General features: G+C 40.2%; 1 protein-coding gene across 5 annotated transcripts in view; it reads left to right on the top strand.

Annotated features, from left to right (window-relative positions):
- Positions 1-1,531: 1,531 nt before the first annotated feature.
- ptpn13 (protein tyrosine phosphatase non-receptor type 13) overlaps positions 1,532-16,084 on the top strand; it is a 48,811-nt gene continuing 34,258 nt past the window's right edge. For all 5 annotated transcript variants that reach the window (XM_044333198.1, XM_044333200.1, XM_044333201.1 and 2 more), the window contains exons 1-6: positions 1,532-1,973; positions 8,099-8,218; positions 10,938-11,104; positions 12,643-12,708; positions 14,517-14,702; positions 15,056-15,143. In XM_044333198.1, coding sequence (XP_044189133.1) covers positions 8,104-8,218; positions 10,938-11,104; positions 12,643-12,708; positions 14,517-14,702; positions 15,056-15,143 — 622 coding nt within the window. In that variant the 5' untranslated portion in view covers positions 1,532-1,973; positions 8,099-8,103. The remainder of the gene's footprint in view (positions 1,974-8,098; positions 8,219-10,937; positions 11,105-12,642; positions 12,709-14,516; positions 14,703-15,055; positions 15,144-16,084) is intronic.

Raw genomic sequence — 16,084 nt, 5'->3', positions numbered from 1 at the left:
ACAACATGTGATGATGACTAAATACCACTAGATGGCAAAAGACAGACCATAAATGGGCCTGCTTTGTAGTGCACCATAGGAAGGAAGTACTCAACAGTGAATTGCTTCCTGACTACTTGGATGACTCTCAGGCAACTTTGATGTTGTGGGAAATAGTGAAATATAGGCTAAACTGGATTTTTTTCTAAAAAATGGCAGCCTTCCACACAGGATGCCAGGGTGCAGAAAACATCACATGATTCATAAACTAATCTGTGTGGAGAGATTTCTGTGTCTGCTTTCATTATAGGTTGTGATAATCAGCTTTTGAAGACTATTTAATAATATAAATATGTAGTTTCATTGGTGCATCATTTCAGAGTAACATGAAATAACAGTTTGTTTCTCTCTGTTTCTCTCTGTAGCCTGTTTGAGGAAATTCACTGAAGCACATTTTTATAGGAGCAATTAATGGGTTTTGGGCATGAGGTCTGGGGCTATACAAACGTTATAAAACATTTTACAAACTAGAATCTGTCTCCATGTGTGGAGGATGAAAAAGGACTTAAAGGTGCAGTGTGTGGAATTTAGCGGCATCTAGCGGAATGATATTGGCAGAAATAGAATATAATATTCATAAGCATGTTTTTATTAGTGTGTAATCACCTTAAACTAAGAATTGTTGTGGTTTTGTTATTTTAGAATGAGCCCTTTATATCCACATAGGGAGCGGGTCCTCTTTCACGGAGCATGTCCATGGATGTATTTTTCCCAGTGGTCACTTGCGGTATTGCAGCAAATAATCCCCCTGTGGCCCAAAAAGCATTTTCCCCATAGACCACCACTGTAAAAGGATGTCTGTAAAACTGTTGACAGGACACCTCAAACTGCAAATAATCAATTATAACTCTTTCTATCATTAATTTTTTATCCATTGAGGTTTTATATTTGTAGAACTTTCCTTGAGCCGAGAAAAGCGATTTAAAAATCTGCGACGTCACCAAGATGTAAAGTCTGAGGGCCGAGCAGGAACTTGCGGATGGGGCCAGCGAGAGAGACACTACTCCACATATTCAGTGGGCCAAAAGTCCAATTCTTATTGGATTGAGTAGGCGCCATTTTCGGTCCGGTATCCAGCTCTTTTGATACATCCATGAGCCTGCCATGTTGCACTGCAGTGTTTTTACAGTAACCCATAACGGACAAACCAAACATTGGCTCTAAGAGAGGGCCTTTTACTGGTTGCAATCTGCAACCTCACTGCTAGATGCCACTAAATCCTAGACACTGGTCCTTTAAGTATAAACAAACAAACAAATAAATAAAAGATTATTCATGGAAATGCAGAAAATACATCTTTTTCATTACCGGAATGTATTTATTTTTCATTTATTTATGCATTTAATTATTTATGTACTAATACTTAAGTCATTTTCTGTCCTCCATACAGATGATCCTCGCTCGCTGTGCATTTTACTCCCGGTTGTGTGTTACCATAGAAACGGTTAAATGACAGTCCCCTAGCAGAGAGCCAATGGAAGGCCATAGTAAGGTGTCTGGTTACTCCCAGTCAACCCACGCGAGCTGGGCAAAGGGAGGGGTTATTCCGCTCCGCAGCAGTTATGGTAACTTGGCTTCGCTGGTACAGAGCAAATGCCGAGTAGTGGAGACAGACACGGGAATTCCAACTAATTTCCGAAGAAGAGACTTTTGTTTATATTCTAGCTAACTGCCGCGGCTCGGGAAATAAATACCCGTTGTGTGGTGGATTTTTTTTTTTATATCGCTGAACGCGGCGCGGAAAGGTAAACCTGTTGCCTGCCTGCCTGTGCCTGCCTGCCTGCCTGCCTGCTTGCCTCGCCGCATAGTCAACCACTATCCAAGATGTTGCTTTGTGGATGGGATGGCGTCTGGTCCCGTTTGTGTGCGCACTCATAGCCTCGCCGGAGCTCGAACATTTATCCTCCGAGTGATTCTGTAGCTCTTCTTGTTCGGTAAGTTTCGTTTTAACTTACTTAAAAAAAAAAAGTGATGTGAAGAAACTTTACAGTGTTGTTACGAACTTGAGCGGAACAGGGGGAAAACTAGAGAGTTGAGTCCGCTCAGGCGACGCTGAAACACCGATGCTGCTTTCATGTGAAACCGTTGAAAACTGTTCGCTAGCGGTTACTTTCATGCTAGTAAACAGCCTGTTTCTTGATATTTTGGGGGGGAGGGGGGGTCTCGACGTGAAACTATTGCTTTATGTTATATTATTCTCACAACAGCACTTGCTCATACTGATGTCTGTCATTGGGCATCTTAGGTTTAAACACACCACTAACTGTATTTTTAAGTTTGGGAGAGAGGAGACACCACTTCAAAAACTAGCTAGCTAACTGCTTTCAAGCTTATCCACCTGCATTATTGGAAAAATGGGCAACATGCAGAAGCATCTTGCAGTTTTTCCTGTTGTTTTGTAATCTTAACAAAGCTAGTCAGAGCCCTAATGTGTCAGCACAGACTGAAGGTTTTATGGGGGTTGTAGGAAGGCAGCTTGCACCCCCTCCCCCTTCATTATCATAGAAAAGTAGTAAAGTTACTCAAAGTCAAAGGTCACGAGTGTTTTGAATGCCGTATGTGTCATTCAAGACTAAAGAGGAGAGTGGTGAGGCTGTGTAATTGAGCAAGATGAACATTCCCATCGAAAGTGGTTATGATGGAGATGGTGTGTGCATCATCATAGGAAAGACGGGGAAAATAGTCAGTGGGTTGGGTTTGTGTTGGGAGGAGGTGGGGGGTTGCAGGGAGGTTTCGCAAAACCATGCTCTGCATGTCACAGTACTCATAGCAACCCTGTGATTAACAGAAATGGAGCGGATGAGGTCGAGACCAAAATGAGAAGTGAGGGCCGTCAGTCCAGAGCTGGGCTGATAATCATGGAATAGTCATGGCTCTCCTTCTGGCTGGTACTGGCCCTAACTGTGCTGAAAAACAAAACACCAACATCCAGGGTGGCTTATTGGCTAGAGAGACCGATCCATGATTGGTAGATACCATGTTCAGTGCTGTAATGGCCAGTGTTGTGTCCATCACCAACCCCGTGTTAAGTCATTGTAAGAAAATCTGGAGAATCATGTCTGCAAATTGGAAGTGGGTTATGATGAATGAAAACCAACAATTGGGTTTTCCCTTTTTATTTAAGTGAGTCACCACTTCTGTTCCATCCACGCTACTGTTTTCTTCACAAGACCACTGACTTAAGTAAGACACAGCTGTGAATCCTCATAACTGAAACCACAATTTCTTTACTCGCGTTACAGTTTTGCAGTAAGGAAGAACATAGGGCTGCAGCTAACAATTATTCTCATTGTTGATTTAATCTGCAGATTATTTTCTTGATTAATCGTTTGTCTATAGTAAGAAATGCCAGTTAGAATTTCTCACAGTCAAAGGAGACGTCTGCAGATGTCTCAGTTTGTCTGACCAACAGTCCAAAATGAAATAAAGACATCAGATCTTCATATCTGAGAAGCTGAAACCGGCAATTTTTTGGCATTTTTGCTCAAAAACGACTAAAACGGTCATTCGATCATCAAAATAGTTGCTGTAAAATTTTCTGTCAGTCGACTAGGGAGAGATTCTTTAACTCTTATGTCTTCAGTTTGCATTAAATCAGTTTAATAGCATGCAGTCCACATGTTTTGCTTTGCCATGCATTTTGAAAACATCAATCCTTACATCATCAGTCATGTTGGTTCAAAAGACATTCTGGTCCAGACCTTCCTAGACATCGTGTGTTTTAAATTTAAAGCTTGTGCTTGCAGGCTGCATCATACAGTATGATTCTGGGAAAAAGAGGTTCAGTCAGAGTTTGTTGTTGAATTTTCCTGGCATGAATGACTTCAGGAAGACTTTCACCTCAACGTTGGCGCGGAGTACCTCTTCTCACCGGCTTCTGTTCCAAATGTCTTTGCCAGCTGAGACCACAGTTCTAATGTTCAGAGGATATGAACAAATTCCTTCTCATATCTTACGTTATGAGTTATGCTTTTGGAAATGAAAGTGGAATATGATGTTTTTTATGGGTGATTGCTTTGAAAATGCAGCTACTCAGGTTTTCAAAGGATTTAGGATTAAAAAAAAAAAAAAGGAGACAAAGATGTACATGTTTTTCTGATCTTTATGTTCCTTGCGAGTATAGAGGGATGAGCATTGAAGGAAAAGCAGCAGAAACTGAAATTTCTCGTATGGGTTACTCAGATGCAGTGCATTTTTTTTTTTTCAGGGGATTGTTTTCAAATCCATTTTGTGGGTTGTAGCTGTGTCACAGACAGGAAGGTGGGAGGAAAGGAAAAGCTTCACCTAAGTGCAGAGAAAAGAGCGCTATCACGTTTCCAGGATTATTTTCTTTAAAGTCCTTGTGACTGTGGCCAAGACTTTCAAACAATTAGCAGCAGCAGCAGCAGCAGCCTTAAGCCTTGTTTAGGGTTTTTTCTTTGTAGCTGCAGTGTGAAAATACATGGGAATACCTGGGAACAAACATCTCCACCGTCTGAAAAAGAGAAAGAAAATGAAACGTTGAAGTGGCGAAGGCTGTCTGCTCTCGCTATTTTGGGCCGCTGCCTCCTAAGCCCCCTCAATAATGAGCAGGACCACAGTCCAATGAGAGAGAAGCTGGCCTGCACAGCAGCCTCAGTGTGGATAAAAAACATTCCACTGTAGGTCTCTGTTGAAATAACAAGGGCCACAAAACAATCAGTCTTCACAGCACCCGCTCTCCCCATTCTCATGGGTAATGAGCAAGATGGTTAGTAACCCACTTCGCCTCACACTTCACGCCTCCCATTGACTAGAATGGTTAACCTGCATTCCTGCATAAACATGCAGGCCTGTGACATGCTTACTCATTAACTCTCTTCTTCAAACTTGGAATCATAAAGGGAATGTTGTTTTCACATATTACTTGCAGAAATAAAAACACTAATGAGGCTACTGACCCAGTTTATACCAAGAGTTTTTGGTATGGTGAATGGTATGCTCACAATTTTCTCACAATGCCAAACACAACAAAACAGGTGCATTCCTTCTTGTAGGAATGTCGAGTCAACTTTGGCACTTTTTTTTTTTTTTTTTTTTTTTTTTTTTAGCTGTAATGACTATCTCTGGATAATATTTGTGACATTTTAACATCTGTGATTAAATGAAAGAAATGAGTAAAAAACATAGTGAGATGATGCCATAGGTTATACAGGTGCCTCATATATTGCAGTTAGCAAAAGAGTGATATAGCCTAGCAGCATCACAGAACGCAGCCAAATCTGATCTAACAAGTTAGGGTAGGGCATCTTTGTTAACCTCTTCTGTGTCTTTTTTTTTTAACACGCCAAGCTCTGGTAATTAGCCACGATTTCGGCATTTGGCTTTACTTGGAGAAAGTCTTATTTATCGTTTCTTAACAGAAATATTACAGAAGATAAAATACGATCAAATCTGGTCTCATGTACTCTGCTACACGTCAAACCAGACATGAGTGATGTTTGGTCATTCTCGCGTAGGAATTACGCCTCATTTCCTGTTCATACGTGTTTCCATCAGCTTTGCTTTGATGTCATGGACCAACAGTTTTTGATTTATGAAATCCTGTGTAAAAGCTGTGATTTAGCGAGTCCAAATATACTCTGTGCTGTGTTTAGTGTTGGTTCACCCAAGTCTGTGGGAAAGTGTTCAAAACATCAGAAAAGCTGTCAATGTTAAAAAAGGAATTTGTTTTAAGTCAAGGAGTCATGAGGGGAAAATTTATCTTTCATATGTTTCACAAGTTTTTGGCAAAAAACATTTCTTATCACCCTTTATGCTCTGTCAGTGCCAATATTTGTGACTAAGTAGTAGGAAATGTGGTCGCCGCACACTTTTAGTCTTTTGAGGTCTAGATCAAAAGAAAAAGCGGAGGATGAATCAAAGACAGGCAGGTTTCCAGCATTATTGTATGCAACAGTATCATCATATACGGTTCCCCAGTAAATAAAGATTATTTCTAAAGTGACTCATTTTAGATTTGTCTGCAAAATCAGGTGTGGTTGGGCTGTAAGATTTTTTAGTCTTTATGCAGATTGTAGAGTAGACAGATAACCTTAAATTGCTATAATACAAACTCTAAGAACTATCAATCTTAGCTCGAGTTGTCTTCATCAGAGAACACAGGTTTATCGTTGTGAAGTGGTTGAAGCACGTTAACCTTCTTCTCAAGGGGAATATAGTTCAGACGCCATTGTGACTGCTCCGCCAAGAAATTTGGTATTGGTGCTTTTCATTTCTGCCAGCATTTAATATTTTTATATACTGGAGAATTTGCCCACTCACATACCAGGCCAGGCCTTTTGATCTCTTATATATACATTTTTTGTCTATTTATTATTTTTACTCTTATTCTAAGTATCATTATTTTTTGCACACAATAGCTTTTTTGTGCAGCCTTAAGAGTATGCCAATCTCTATTTCGCTGCATGAGCATGTAACAAATAAAACCTTTGAATCTTGAAAGCTGGTATCCATAATGTTTTAATTGTTAGACACATTTTATTGTGAAATAGAAAATCCAGCACATTTAACTATAGTTGGATATGTTCTTCATACTCTGTTGTTGCGAAACGATGATTTACTTGGCCGCACCTGTTTTGGTTGACAGTGCTAAATCTATTCGAAACAAAGATATGACAGTTTTCCCTCTTGAAATCATCATACTTTTTTTTTTTTTTTGATGAGAAATATTTACAGCCTCATGCAAAGCTACAGCCACCCTTAACCACAAGCTTTTCTCAGTGCTGCACAAATAGATGATTTGACTACTCTTTTGCACTTCCCACCCCCGACTTCTAGCACCTACTGTTAACTGTACTGTATGTGTATATGCGCTGTAGGTGCCAGCAGTCTCTGCTCAGTTAGAAGTAGTGTTTCTGGAGCTTCTTGTTTTGCTTCCATTTGCATCACATCATGACTGGATCAGGAAGATTAGAGTTCATTGCTGCTGCTGCAGCACAGGAGCTGGAGTTCAGAGAGAAACGATGATATAGACGAGAGATGATCCGATCTGTCGTTTCTCTCGTTCAGGGACGTGTAAGGCAAACTTGTGGTGTTTTAAACCCACAAATCCCCCTTTTTAATTTGGGCTTCTTGTTTGGTTTGTAGACAGTTACAGCTGAGAAAAACCTAAAAACGGATGTGGCTCCACTTCATATCACAATATATGAAAATCATAATCAAATCAAATTATGTAAGACAGCCTGCCTGTGGGTCACATGGATGAAGTCAAATTTTCTCCCACAGGCGTAGCGTGTTGTGGCCTGTGTGTAATCTTTGTGCATGTGCACTTGGATGCACTACTGTGTGATAACGGACCATGTATTTACATAAATTCTTCACCAAAAGCTAAATTGCTGTATCACTGCTGTTCACAAGGTAATGTAAACTATCTAGCTTCAGCTTGACCCAGTCATAATTTTATGGCTTGTGCTCAGGAAATAAAAGTCTGTGTTATTACTCATGTTCACAGCAGCTCGCAGCTTTAAGGCCGCACTAAAAAAAAGTGTTTTGCTTGTCCAGATTAGCGTCCATTGCAGTTGGAATCTCCCGTCTTATAGTGATGTTTAGGAGCTTGTGGAGGCCCAAAGTAATAAACTGTGCATCTGCGTGTGTGCATGCGCGCATCATGTGCTTGCGCTACCTCCTCCACTGCAGAGTATGATAAGATAGCTTACATTTAGAAGATGTGGGATTTTGCCCAAGGGCATGAGAGCGCACAATTGTTGATCAGAGCCAGTGTTAAGTGCATCAAAGCTTGAGGTTATTGTTGTGATACGGCAATGTGGGCTTATTTGCTTTCATCCTAGAGTGTCGGGCCAGTCAGGACAAGTGAGGCGTGGATTCACACAGAATTGTGTTGTGATTATAATTCTCAACTAAATTAACTAGAAACAGACAACAAACAAAAGGTACAGTAAAGGCCAAGAAAAGCATCTGCCCTTGTCTCTAAATTATGGTTGAAATTTTGGGGATTTATGCGGGTGGATTTCGGTGTATTATTCTCTGTTGTAAATCACTTATCACATGGTCCTTTTTTTTTTTTTCTCCGCTTGCGCAGGGAAGATGCATGTGTCTCTGGCAGAAGCCTTGGAGGTCCGAGGAGGCCCGCTCCAGGAGGAGGAGGTCTGGGCAGTGCTCAGCCAGAGTGCGGAGAGCCTCCAAGAACTCTTTCACAAAGGTATGAATATGTGGAATCCAATCTGCGAAACACACACACACACACACACACAAAACACACACAAAACACAGTTCATGTTAATTTGTCTTGCATATTTTCTTGTGTTCTACCTGTTGAACAGCCTACTCTCTAAATCTGTCACCACAGCTTTTTGTAAATGAAGGTGCTGGGAAAGACTCTTCTAGTATCCCGATCCCTTGAGTTGATCTAGCCTTTTAATTTACCAGTTCTGTCACACAAACGACCTGGCAAATATGCAAACTTTTACTTGTATTGAATCACCCAAGTTCCACATCTCGTGCTTCAATCATTTTCGTGAGTCATTCGTGCCTGTAGATGTGCCTGTCCTTGAAGGCAGGACGAGATAAGACTGCTCCATTCCAAAGTTTTTTTGTCACTTAAATAAACTGAAACTACGGGTGACTAAGGGGGGTTTTAACTCTGGAGACGCAGGACAGGATATGAGTCAGCAGTGCCCTCTGCGTTGTTCGGGTGGTGCCTAATTTCATAGGAAACTCCAGTGTACCTGATTGTGTTGGATGTGATAATTGTGTCATTTAAACTGTTCACTATTGACCGTGTGAATTTCCATGAAGCAGTGGGATTTGTTGTATGCATTCCCGCATAAACCAGTTTGACTTCCAGTTTTGCTGACTGGTTTCATTGTAGACAATTCTGGCATGCTGCAAGAATTTGCTCTTATCAGTTTGGCCTGAAAATATGCTTTTGATGCTGAGGTTACATTTATTACAAGATGAATGTGTAAAAATGTCATTAACACTTCTGAGATAGCCTTCTGGACATACTAAGGACAATGTACAAGGTTGGATTCTTGAAGTATTTTAGATTATTTTATTTTTAATCCTTACATGGCATTGTGCTCCTGTGATTGTTAACACATTCTTCTTTTTACTTGAGTGTGTAATTGTGTTGCCATTCTGAGTAAACTGTGGTCTCACATGTACAGTTTTAGACGGCTGAGTGAAGCTAAAAATTGAAGAGCAGATGTCGGAACCAGCTATTATATACTGTAGTCACTGAGTTATGTAAAGGAGCAAGTTTACCAAGACTGAGTGGATTAATACCAGCAACCATTCACACTTAAAATTGTTAGATGATGAAATAATAGAAAAGTGTAGTTTTTACTGGTTTATACTAAAAAAGAACCCCCATAAAAACCAATAAAAGTCAATTTCTTTGTTTTTCTGAAGCAGATTTAAAATTTGTAGTAAATTTCATACCGTAGATTTAATTTGTTTCAGGGGTGTAGTGAAAGTGAGTGCCAGGATGTTTCCTAATGTAAAACTGACTCAGACATCCTTTACATGACAGACGTTTCAAGTACTTTTTCAAATAGTGTGAATAGACTCACATTGTCAAACAATAAACCACCAGCACTTCTCTTTTCCTGTGTGTAAACAGTAGCGGTTAGTTATGTTTGCATAAGAATGATTTTATTTGAACAAGCAACGTGTGAATATTTTTTGATTTCTCAAAGGAATTCCCTCTCTTGCCTCCATCTACAGATTATTTAAGTATATATAGAAACCGGCGTCTTCTACACTCGTGTGTACACTCTCCGTCTGATGTTTGTTTTCCCGCTCCTGTGTTTGGTACTCTGCCAAGGCCATCTACTGCGCTACATCTGACAGCCTGTCACTCTAATAGCATGTTTTTTTTGGTCGAATTGAATGCATGGTATACCGTACAGTCTGTAAGCATCCACTTTTAGAGGACGACCTCTTTTTTTTTTTTTTTTTGTTCTTGTCCCTGATAACTCAGATAGCAGCTTATCAGAATTACAGACTGCATTGTTTTAAGATAAGGAACTTACAGTAGTACAATGAACTGTCCTTTGAAGTCAGCAGGGAATCAGATAGTGTATTCCCAAGTCATATTTTGACATTTTAAATTTCTATCAGGTTTAACAGTCAAACACCAGCTGGCATGTATCTACAGTTTATTGAAACTGTTGATTAATATGTTATCTGTCAAGAAACAAATCTACTCAGGCTGAGTCATGCACTTCTGCTAAGCTCTATTATTACTTATCCAGAGAAAAAAAAAAAAAAGATTTGTGTGGGATACACCTAGTAACCCAGTCTACTTTCGAGTAAGATCTCCAAACGGTCACAGAAGTTTTAAACAGGAAACTTATATTTACTTAGTAAATTCCAGCTTTTGAAAGCAGATATTTGGTGCCTCAAATCCAGTTCCTCTGTACGTCTCTCTGCTCCTCTCTCAGTTAAAGTATCAGTCAAAGAAAAGAATTTTGCAGCGCTGCTCAAACATTCCTTTGTATATTTTTAAAACGTTCTCTAACCATAGCGCTGGCTGTGGCTTTGTAGGAAAAGAGAATTACGCTGTGTAGCCATTCCTTTCTGCTTCTATGCCTCAACAGTTATTTTCTTGCAGGCTAAGAAAGCAACATATGTTTTTGTTTACTTCAATCATCTTGAATTTCCATAAACGCCAAAGCCTGAGCGAAAAACATCCACCGTAGATGTATATGTCTATAGTTGCTGCATTCAGGCTGTAAATGCTCAGGAAAAAATTTGATGCCTCTATCAAGCTGAGTTTACTTTAACACTGTGTGTGCATGAATGACAGTGGCTAAATAATGGAAGATGATGTTGTATTTGTTCTTCCTGTTTTGGTTCCTGATGTTATCTGACATGGTTGAATTGTCTGTCCTCCCCCCTCTCCCCTCCCCTTCCAGACCCTGCAGCCATGGGCTTCATCATCTCTCCCTGGTCCCTCCTGCTCATGCCCTCTGGCAACATCTCATTCACAGACGAGTATGTCACCCAGCAGGACTTAAGAGCCTTCACAGCTCCAGAGGTCCTGGAAGGGGCCTCCTTGACTTCCATCTCTGACATAGAGAAGGTATAAACATTGAGATACTTAACAAGTTGTTTAGTCTGCGTTTTCTAATGCTTCACTGGTGTGTGTACTATCACCTTTTCCCAAATATTGTGTTAATTAGCGTACTTGTTTCAGCAAAATCCTGGTGATAACTTGTAGTTTAAACCACACATTCATTTCATTTCTCAGAAGTGTCTTATACGGTCGCCTATTGAGTCCCTTAAAGAAGCTGTTGTCATTTCATTCTCTTACTGTTTGTTTTATTTGGGTATAGAGAAGATTTGACACAGTTTTCAAAATTTCTGCATGTTACAGTTTGGCAATACAACTAATACATTAACAATCTGTAATAGGCTAATCCATAAATCCATCACCAGTGAATATTTTTTGCATATCTCTGCGGATTTTATTTTATGGATCTCAATCAGTGCCTCTTGTAGTGCTCTGAGTTTTAGGGGCAAGACAAGTGGTGTGTAAAACTGCAAAATGCAAATACAAGGAATACAAATACAAGTTGTTGCATCTGTCACCACAGACATATTGTATTCAAACAGGCTTTGTGTTCCTGTGGTGAAATGCTATGTCCCTTTAAGGATGTTGAAACCTTTTGTTGTTGAGGTGTTAAAATAAGTTTAATTGCCTGAAAAACAGGACAACATAAACCTCTGACGATGCATATTAATTGTTCGCCGATCTCCTCTCCTTGTCCAGTTGCAATTCATATCTGAAGTTGTGACAACTTCATTATCTCCTGGTATGCACAACCCTTTTTTTTTTTTTACATATATACAGAACCACACCCCCTCTATTCGACTGTGGCCTCTGGTAGAAGAGCTAAAAGCTTGCATGACTGGATTCTCGTCTCTGGCACGGTCCCACAGACCTCAACACAGTTTTGTGCTGAGTCAGTTTTCCAGCCCTGGGCCCGTCTCCCCAGCTGAGTTATTTCAGTGTAGAAAATATAATCTGTTTCTGTCATTATCAGAGACTGTGGGTAAATATACGTCAGCTGCGAGTGCCACAGTTTTCCTTTCACTTTTTCAACATATGAGGTATTATTTTTGCTTTCAAGGGGCGGCTTTTAAATTTCCACATTTTCTGAAAGTGTGAGTGTGTCTTTAAATTTGTGCCTGAGCTCTGTTCCTAAAAGACCTTGAAGGCTATGTTGCATTCTTTGGCAATCCCTGAATTATTCTTTCCTCTACCAAGCCCAACATTCAGGGGAAGTGATTTCTCTCCCAAGAAATGAGAGCAGAGTAATAAGTAAAGGAAAATGGAAAAATGTTCTTGGATTTAGGCTGAAAGCCCCTGTCTTTTTCCTTTCCAAATAAGAACAAATTCAACTTTTCACTACAGCAGTTATTACACTTTAGACTGTCTCGGTTTCTCTCTCTCTCAGAATAGAATCAGACATACTGGACATAATGAGACTTATTTTAGTAAGATTTAATACCTAGTTCATCTCGGTGAAACAAAACCTTTACATTCCTCATCTTTGTGTGTTCACCATTCCTTTTCCCTTTTCTTGTTGTTGTATTCAGTGATGTTCTTTTTCACAGATGCACATGTACTCTCTGGGGATGACCCTGTTCTGGGGAGCAGACTATGAAATCCCCCAAAGTCAGGTAAACTCATTACTACAGATACTTTCTTCCACATGGATAGGCGTGGCGATAAGATGTAACCTTATTTACACTTATAAAGTGTAATAAAGACAACTGTTGTTGACTATAAATGTGTTCAAAAAACTTTTCTTACCAAAAAATTCACCTTTTCACTACATCAAGCATTTCAAACAGTGTTGAACAGACTAGACAGGCATTACGAAACAGGATGCTAACATATCAACATCACTTGGGAATACAAAGCGGTGTCTTCTGTCAGTGTTTTAACTAGAACCCTCGCCAGCATGTTAAATAAATGTGGTCCACACCCAGAGTACATTTTTGTCAAGGTGTAACAGTATCTTGGTATGTTGGTGATTTTGGCGTCACACATAAATCAAGGTTCAAGTAACATCGGCCAAATCAGAAGATGGATTGTGCCCTTGCAGGAACTAGTATTGGGCCAAATACAACTTTTTAATATATGTAATTATATACAGCACAAATGCCTCATAACCACGAGACAGACATTATGTTATCTGGTAATCTAATCTGGATAAGAAAAGGTGCAAGCTCTAAATCCTCTCTGGAATGTGTTAGTATCTACAAGACCTCTGGGGATGGTCTCGCTCTCAGTGCGTTTATATCTCAGTAAGAGTCAGCCAGGTGTAAACACTATCTGTACAGTGTGCTCACATTGTGTGAGAAAGCACCGCCCACTGGTTAGACATGATGAGTCATTCAAGTGTGCCATCCACTTCGCCTCACTGAAAGGATCAAGCTCCACCCACTCTCACCAGTCATAATGCTTCCACCATCCATGAAGGAGTTGCTCATAGCAGCTGAAAAAAAAAGTAACAAATACTGGGCCAAAAGCATGCCATTGTTTCTACTGCGAGTAAATAAGGGTCATAAAAGACAGTCCTTTCCTCCTGAAATAAAGAGGATACACTGGTTGTGCAGACGCTTTATGACCCTTTACCCACCATGTTTGTTTTCACTTACAGTGCCAGCTCTATACCCACAGCCTGCTTTATGTAGTGTGGACAAAAATGACATCACTGTGAAGAGGAAACTGAAAAGCTGATCACGTCCACTACACTCTACATATTAAACCAATGTATTATAGTACTATTTCAGAAAGATCATTTGAGAATTATTGAGAAGACTACTAAAAAAGAGATTATGTAGTGGTGATAATGAATTAAAATCAGCATCACCACCCCAATCTCAGTGGTGTGTTTCTCAAATGGCATGCTAACAAGAGTCCACAGCCATGCTAGCAGCTCTGGGAGCCTGCTAACATCTGCATGCTAGCTTGCAAAAAAAAAAAGACAATGCTAACAGGCTGTGGTTTGGCAGTTATACTGTTTACTATGTTCAGAGTGTATTTTTAGCATGCTATCTTGCTCATTAACAGTAAACAGAAAGTACAGCTGAGGCTGAGGGGATGTCATTAGTTTTGCAAGCATTCAGTCACGCCACTAACGTAGCTTGAAATGTCTGCACTTTTCCAGTAAATTAACAAATTTCATGTCTTTGTTTCTAATGTCAGTGTATGTCCTGTTAATGATGGATAAAGCCAAGTAATTAACATTTCTTGACATTTAACTTTAGTCTTTTAATCTAAGAAGATGCAGTAGATGGTTGTTTAAAAGTTGGTGATGGGTTTGTGCCTCCTCATCTGAACACAATGGAAGTAAACATGCTAATAAGGATATCAGATTGAGAGATACCAACAGAGCTTCTTGTCACTTTCACAGTATGTACTATACTGCTGTTGTCACTGTTTGTATAGTAACTGTCTTTCTTTTCTGTTTACCATGTAGCCTATGAAGTTGGGGGAACACCTAAACAGCCTACTTCTCAACATGTGTGATGATGTTACAGTGAGTCGAATGTCGATGCGCACGGTGCTGGACATCTGCAGCAAACACATCAGAAACTCCAGTTGTGACCCTCCCTTCTCTTATATCAGGAAACTGGTCCGGTTGGTACTGGGCAGCCTTTCCCAGGTACGTACTTTTACTTATGTAGGTCAAATACAACATTCCTGTCTATTTTATCTATATTTTTATTGAAGATGTTTGCCAGAAAGCCTTCATTGCAAACATTTTTCCAGTTAAGTGTCCGTTGAAAGGCTTATCTGCTCTGTCAAAGCGCAGTAAGTTAGTTGAATGGCACAACAGATAATGGGTCTCATGCTGATAGAACATGATTTCAGGATGGATGACTCTCAGGAGGAATGACCCTCTAACTTATGTTTTTTTTTTTTTTTTCCCCTCCTCTCACCCTCCTGCTTTTTTTTTCACCCTCGCTCTTTATTTTTCTTTCTCTCTAACTTCCACTCCCTCTGTCTTTCCCGCAGCTGGACGGTCTGCTGACTGATAGAGAGTCTCTTCCGGAGCGGAGTAAGGAGATTCGGGAGAGGCTGAGGGGCAAAGGTTTACCCTCAGGTAAGACGAGCTGACGCTGACACACTGAACACAGAGCAACTAGGGCTGTATTTGCTCAGTGTGCTGTCAAAGGGAACTTTTTCAGCGGTGTAGAAAAAGTCATTTATTTATGCATTGATTGAGATTTCTTGGCTGCCAATGACTCATGACAAAGGCGGCTGCTTTCTATTAAGTCTTTAAATTGGTAAAATCAGGCCATGCTCAGTTTTATGACCTATTTTAACACATTTTCTGTGTAATCTTCATATTAGTGACACATAGTCAGGAAGCAGGACAAATCACTAGATCCGAGATTAGTATAAGATAATAATGTTGAAATAGTTTGTATATTTAGGTCAAGAGAGTACATTATCTGTTCTTCCTTTCAAACGATACACCGAGGCCGTGACCGAGTGTGGTCGGATATACTGTTTATGTGTTTTATGCGAAGATGTTTACATTTGAGTTACTTAATTAGATGTAAATGCCTCGCCTGGTTGTCGAGCCATTCATCACTTTGCATCCTCAACTTTCTGAGTGTGTGGGAAAGAACCGAAAGTAGACGAGGAGCAACATACAGCAACCTCGAATCGGATTTAATTCAGGAAAATATGACCAAATCTTCCCAGTGGTTTCTGAGAGAACTCCGGCATTTTTCCAGGCCATGGAAAGGAGAGGAGAGCACAAACATGGCCATCGTCCCGATTATGTAAGCACGGCATGGCATTGATTACAGATGCATATTTTGGAGTCACCAGTGAAGCTGCTGGTCTGCTGTTTGTATCAGTGCTTTGTTTCCCTGGTTGAGCACCAGCCAGCCCTAGGGAAAGTACATGCAAAGAGTATTACTCAGTTCTTAAGCGTCTTTCTTTTCAAGGAGCGGCTCTCTCCCCTCCTGTATTCCAGTGATTCCAAGTTGTAATTGCTGCTAGGGGAACTCGGTTATTGTCTCTCTTTTTTTT

Source organism: Thunnus albacares, chromosome 18 (assembly GCF_914725855.1).
Source record: "Thunnus albacares chromosome 18, fThuAlb1.1, whole genome shotgun sequence".
Lineage (NCBI taxonomy): Eukaryota > Metazoa > Chordata > Actinopteri > Scombriformes > Scombridae > Thunnus > Thunnus albacares.
This window is presented reverse-complemented; position numbering and strand designations above follow the sequence as displayed.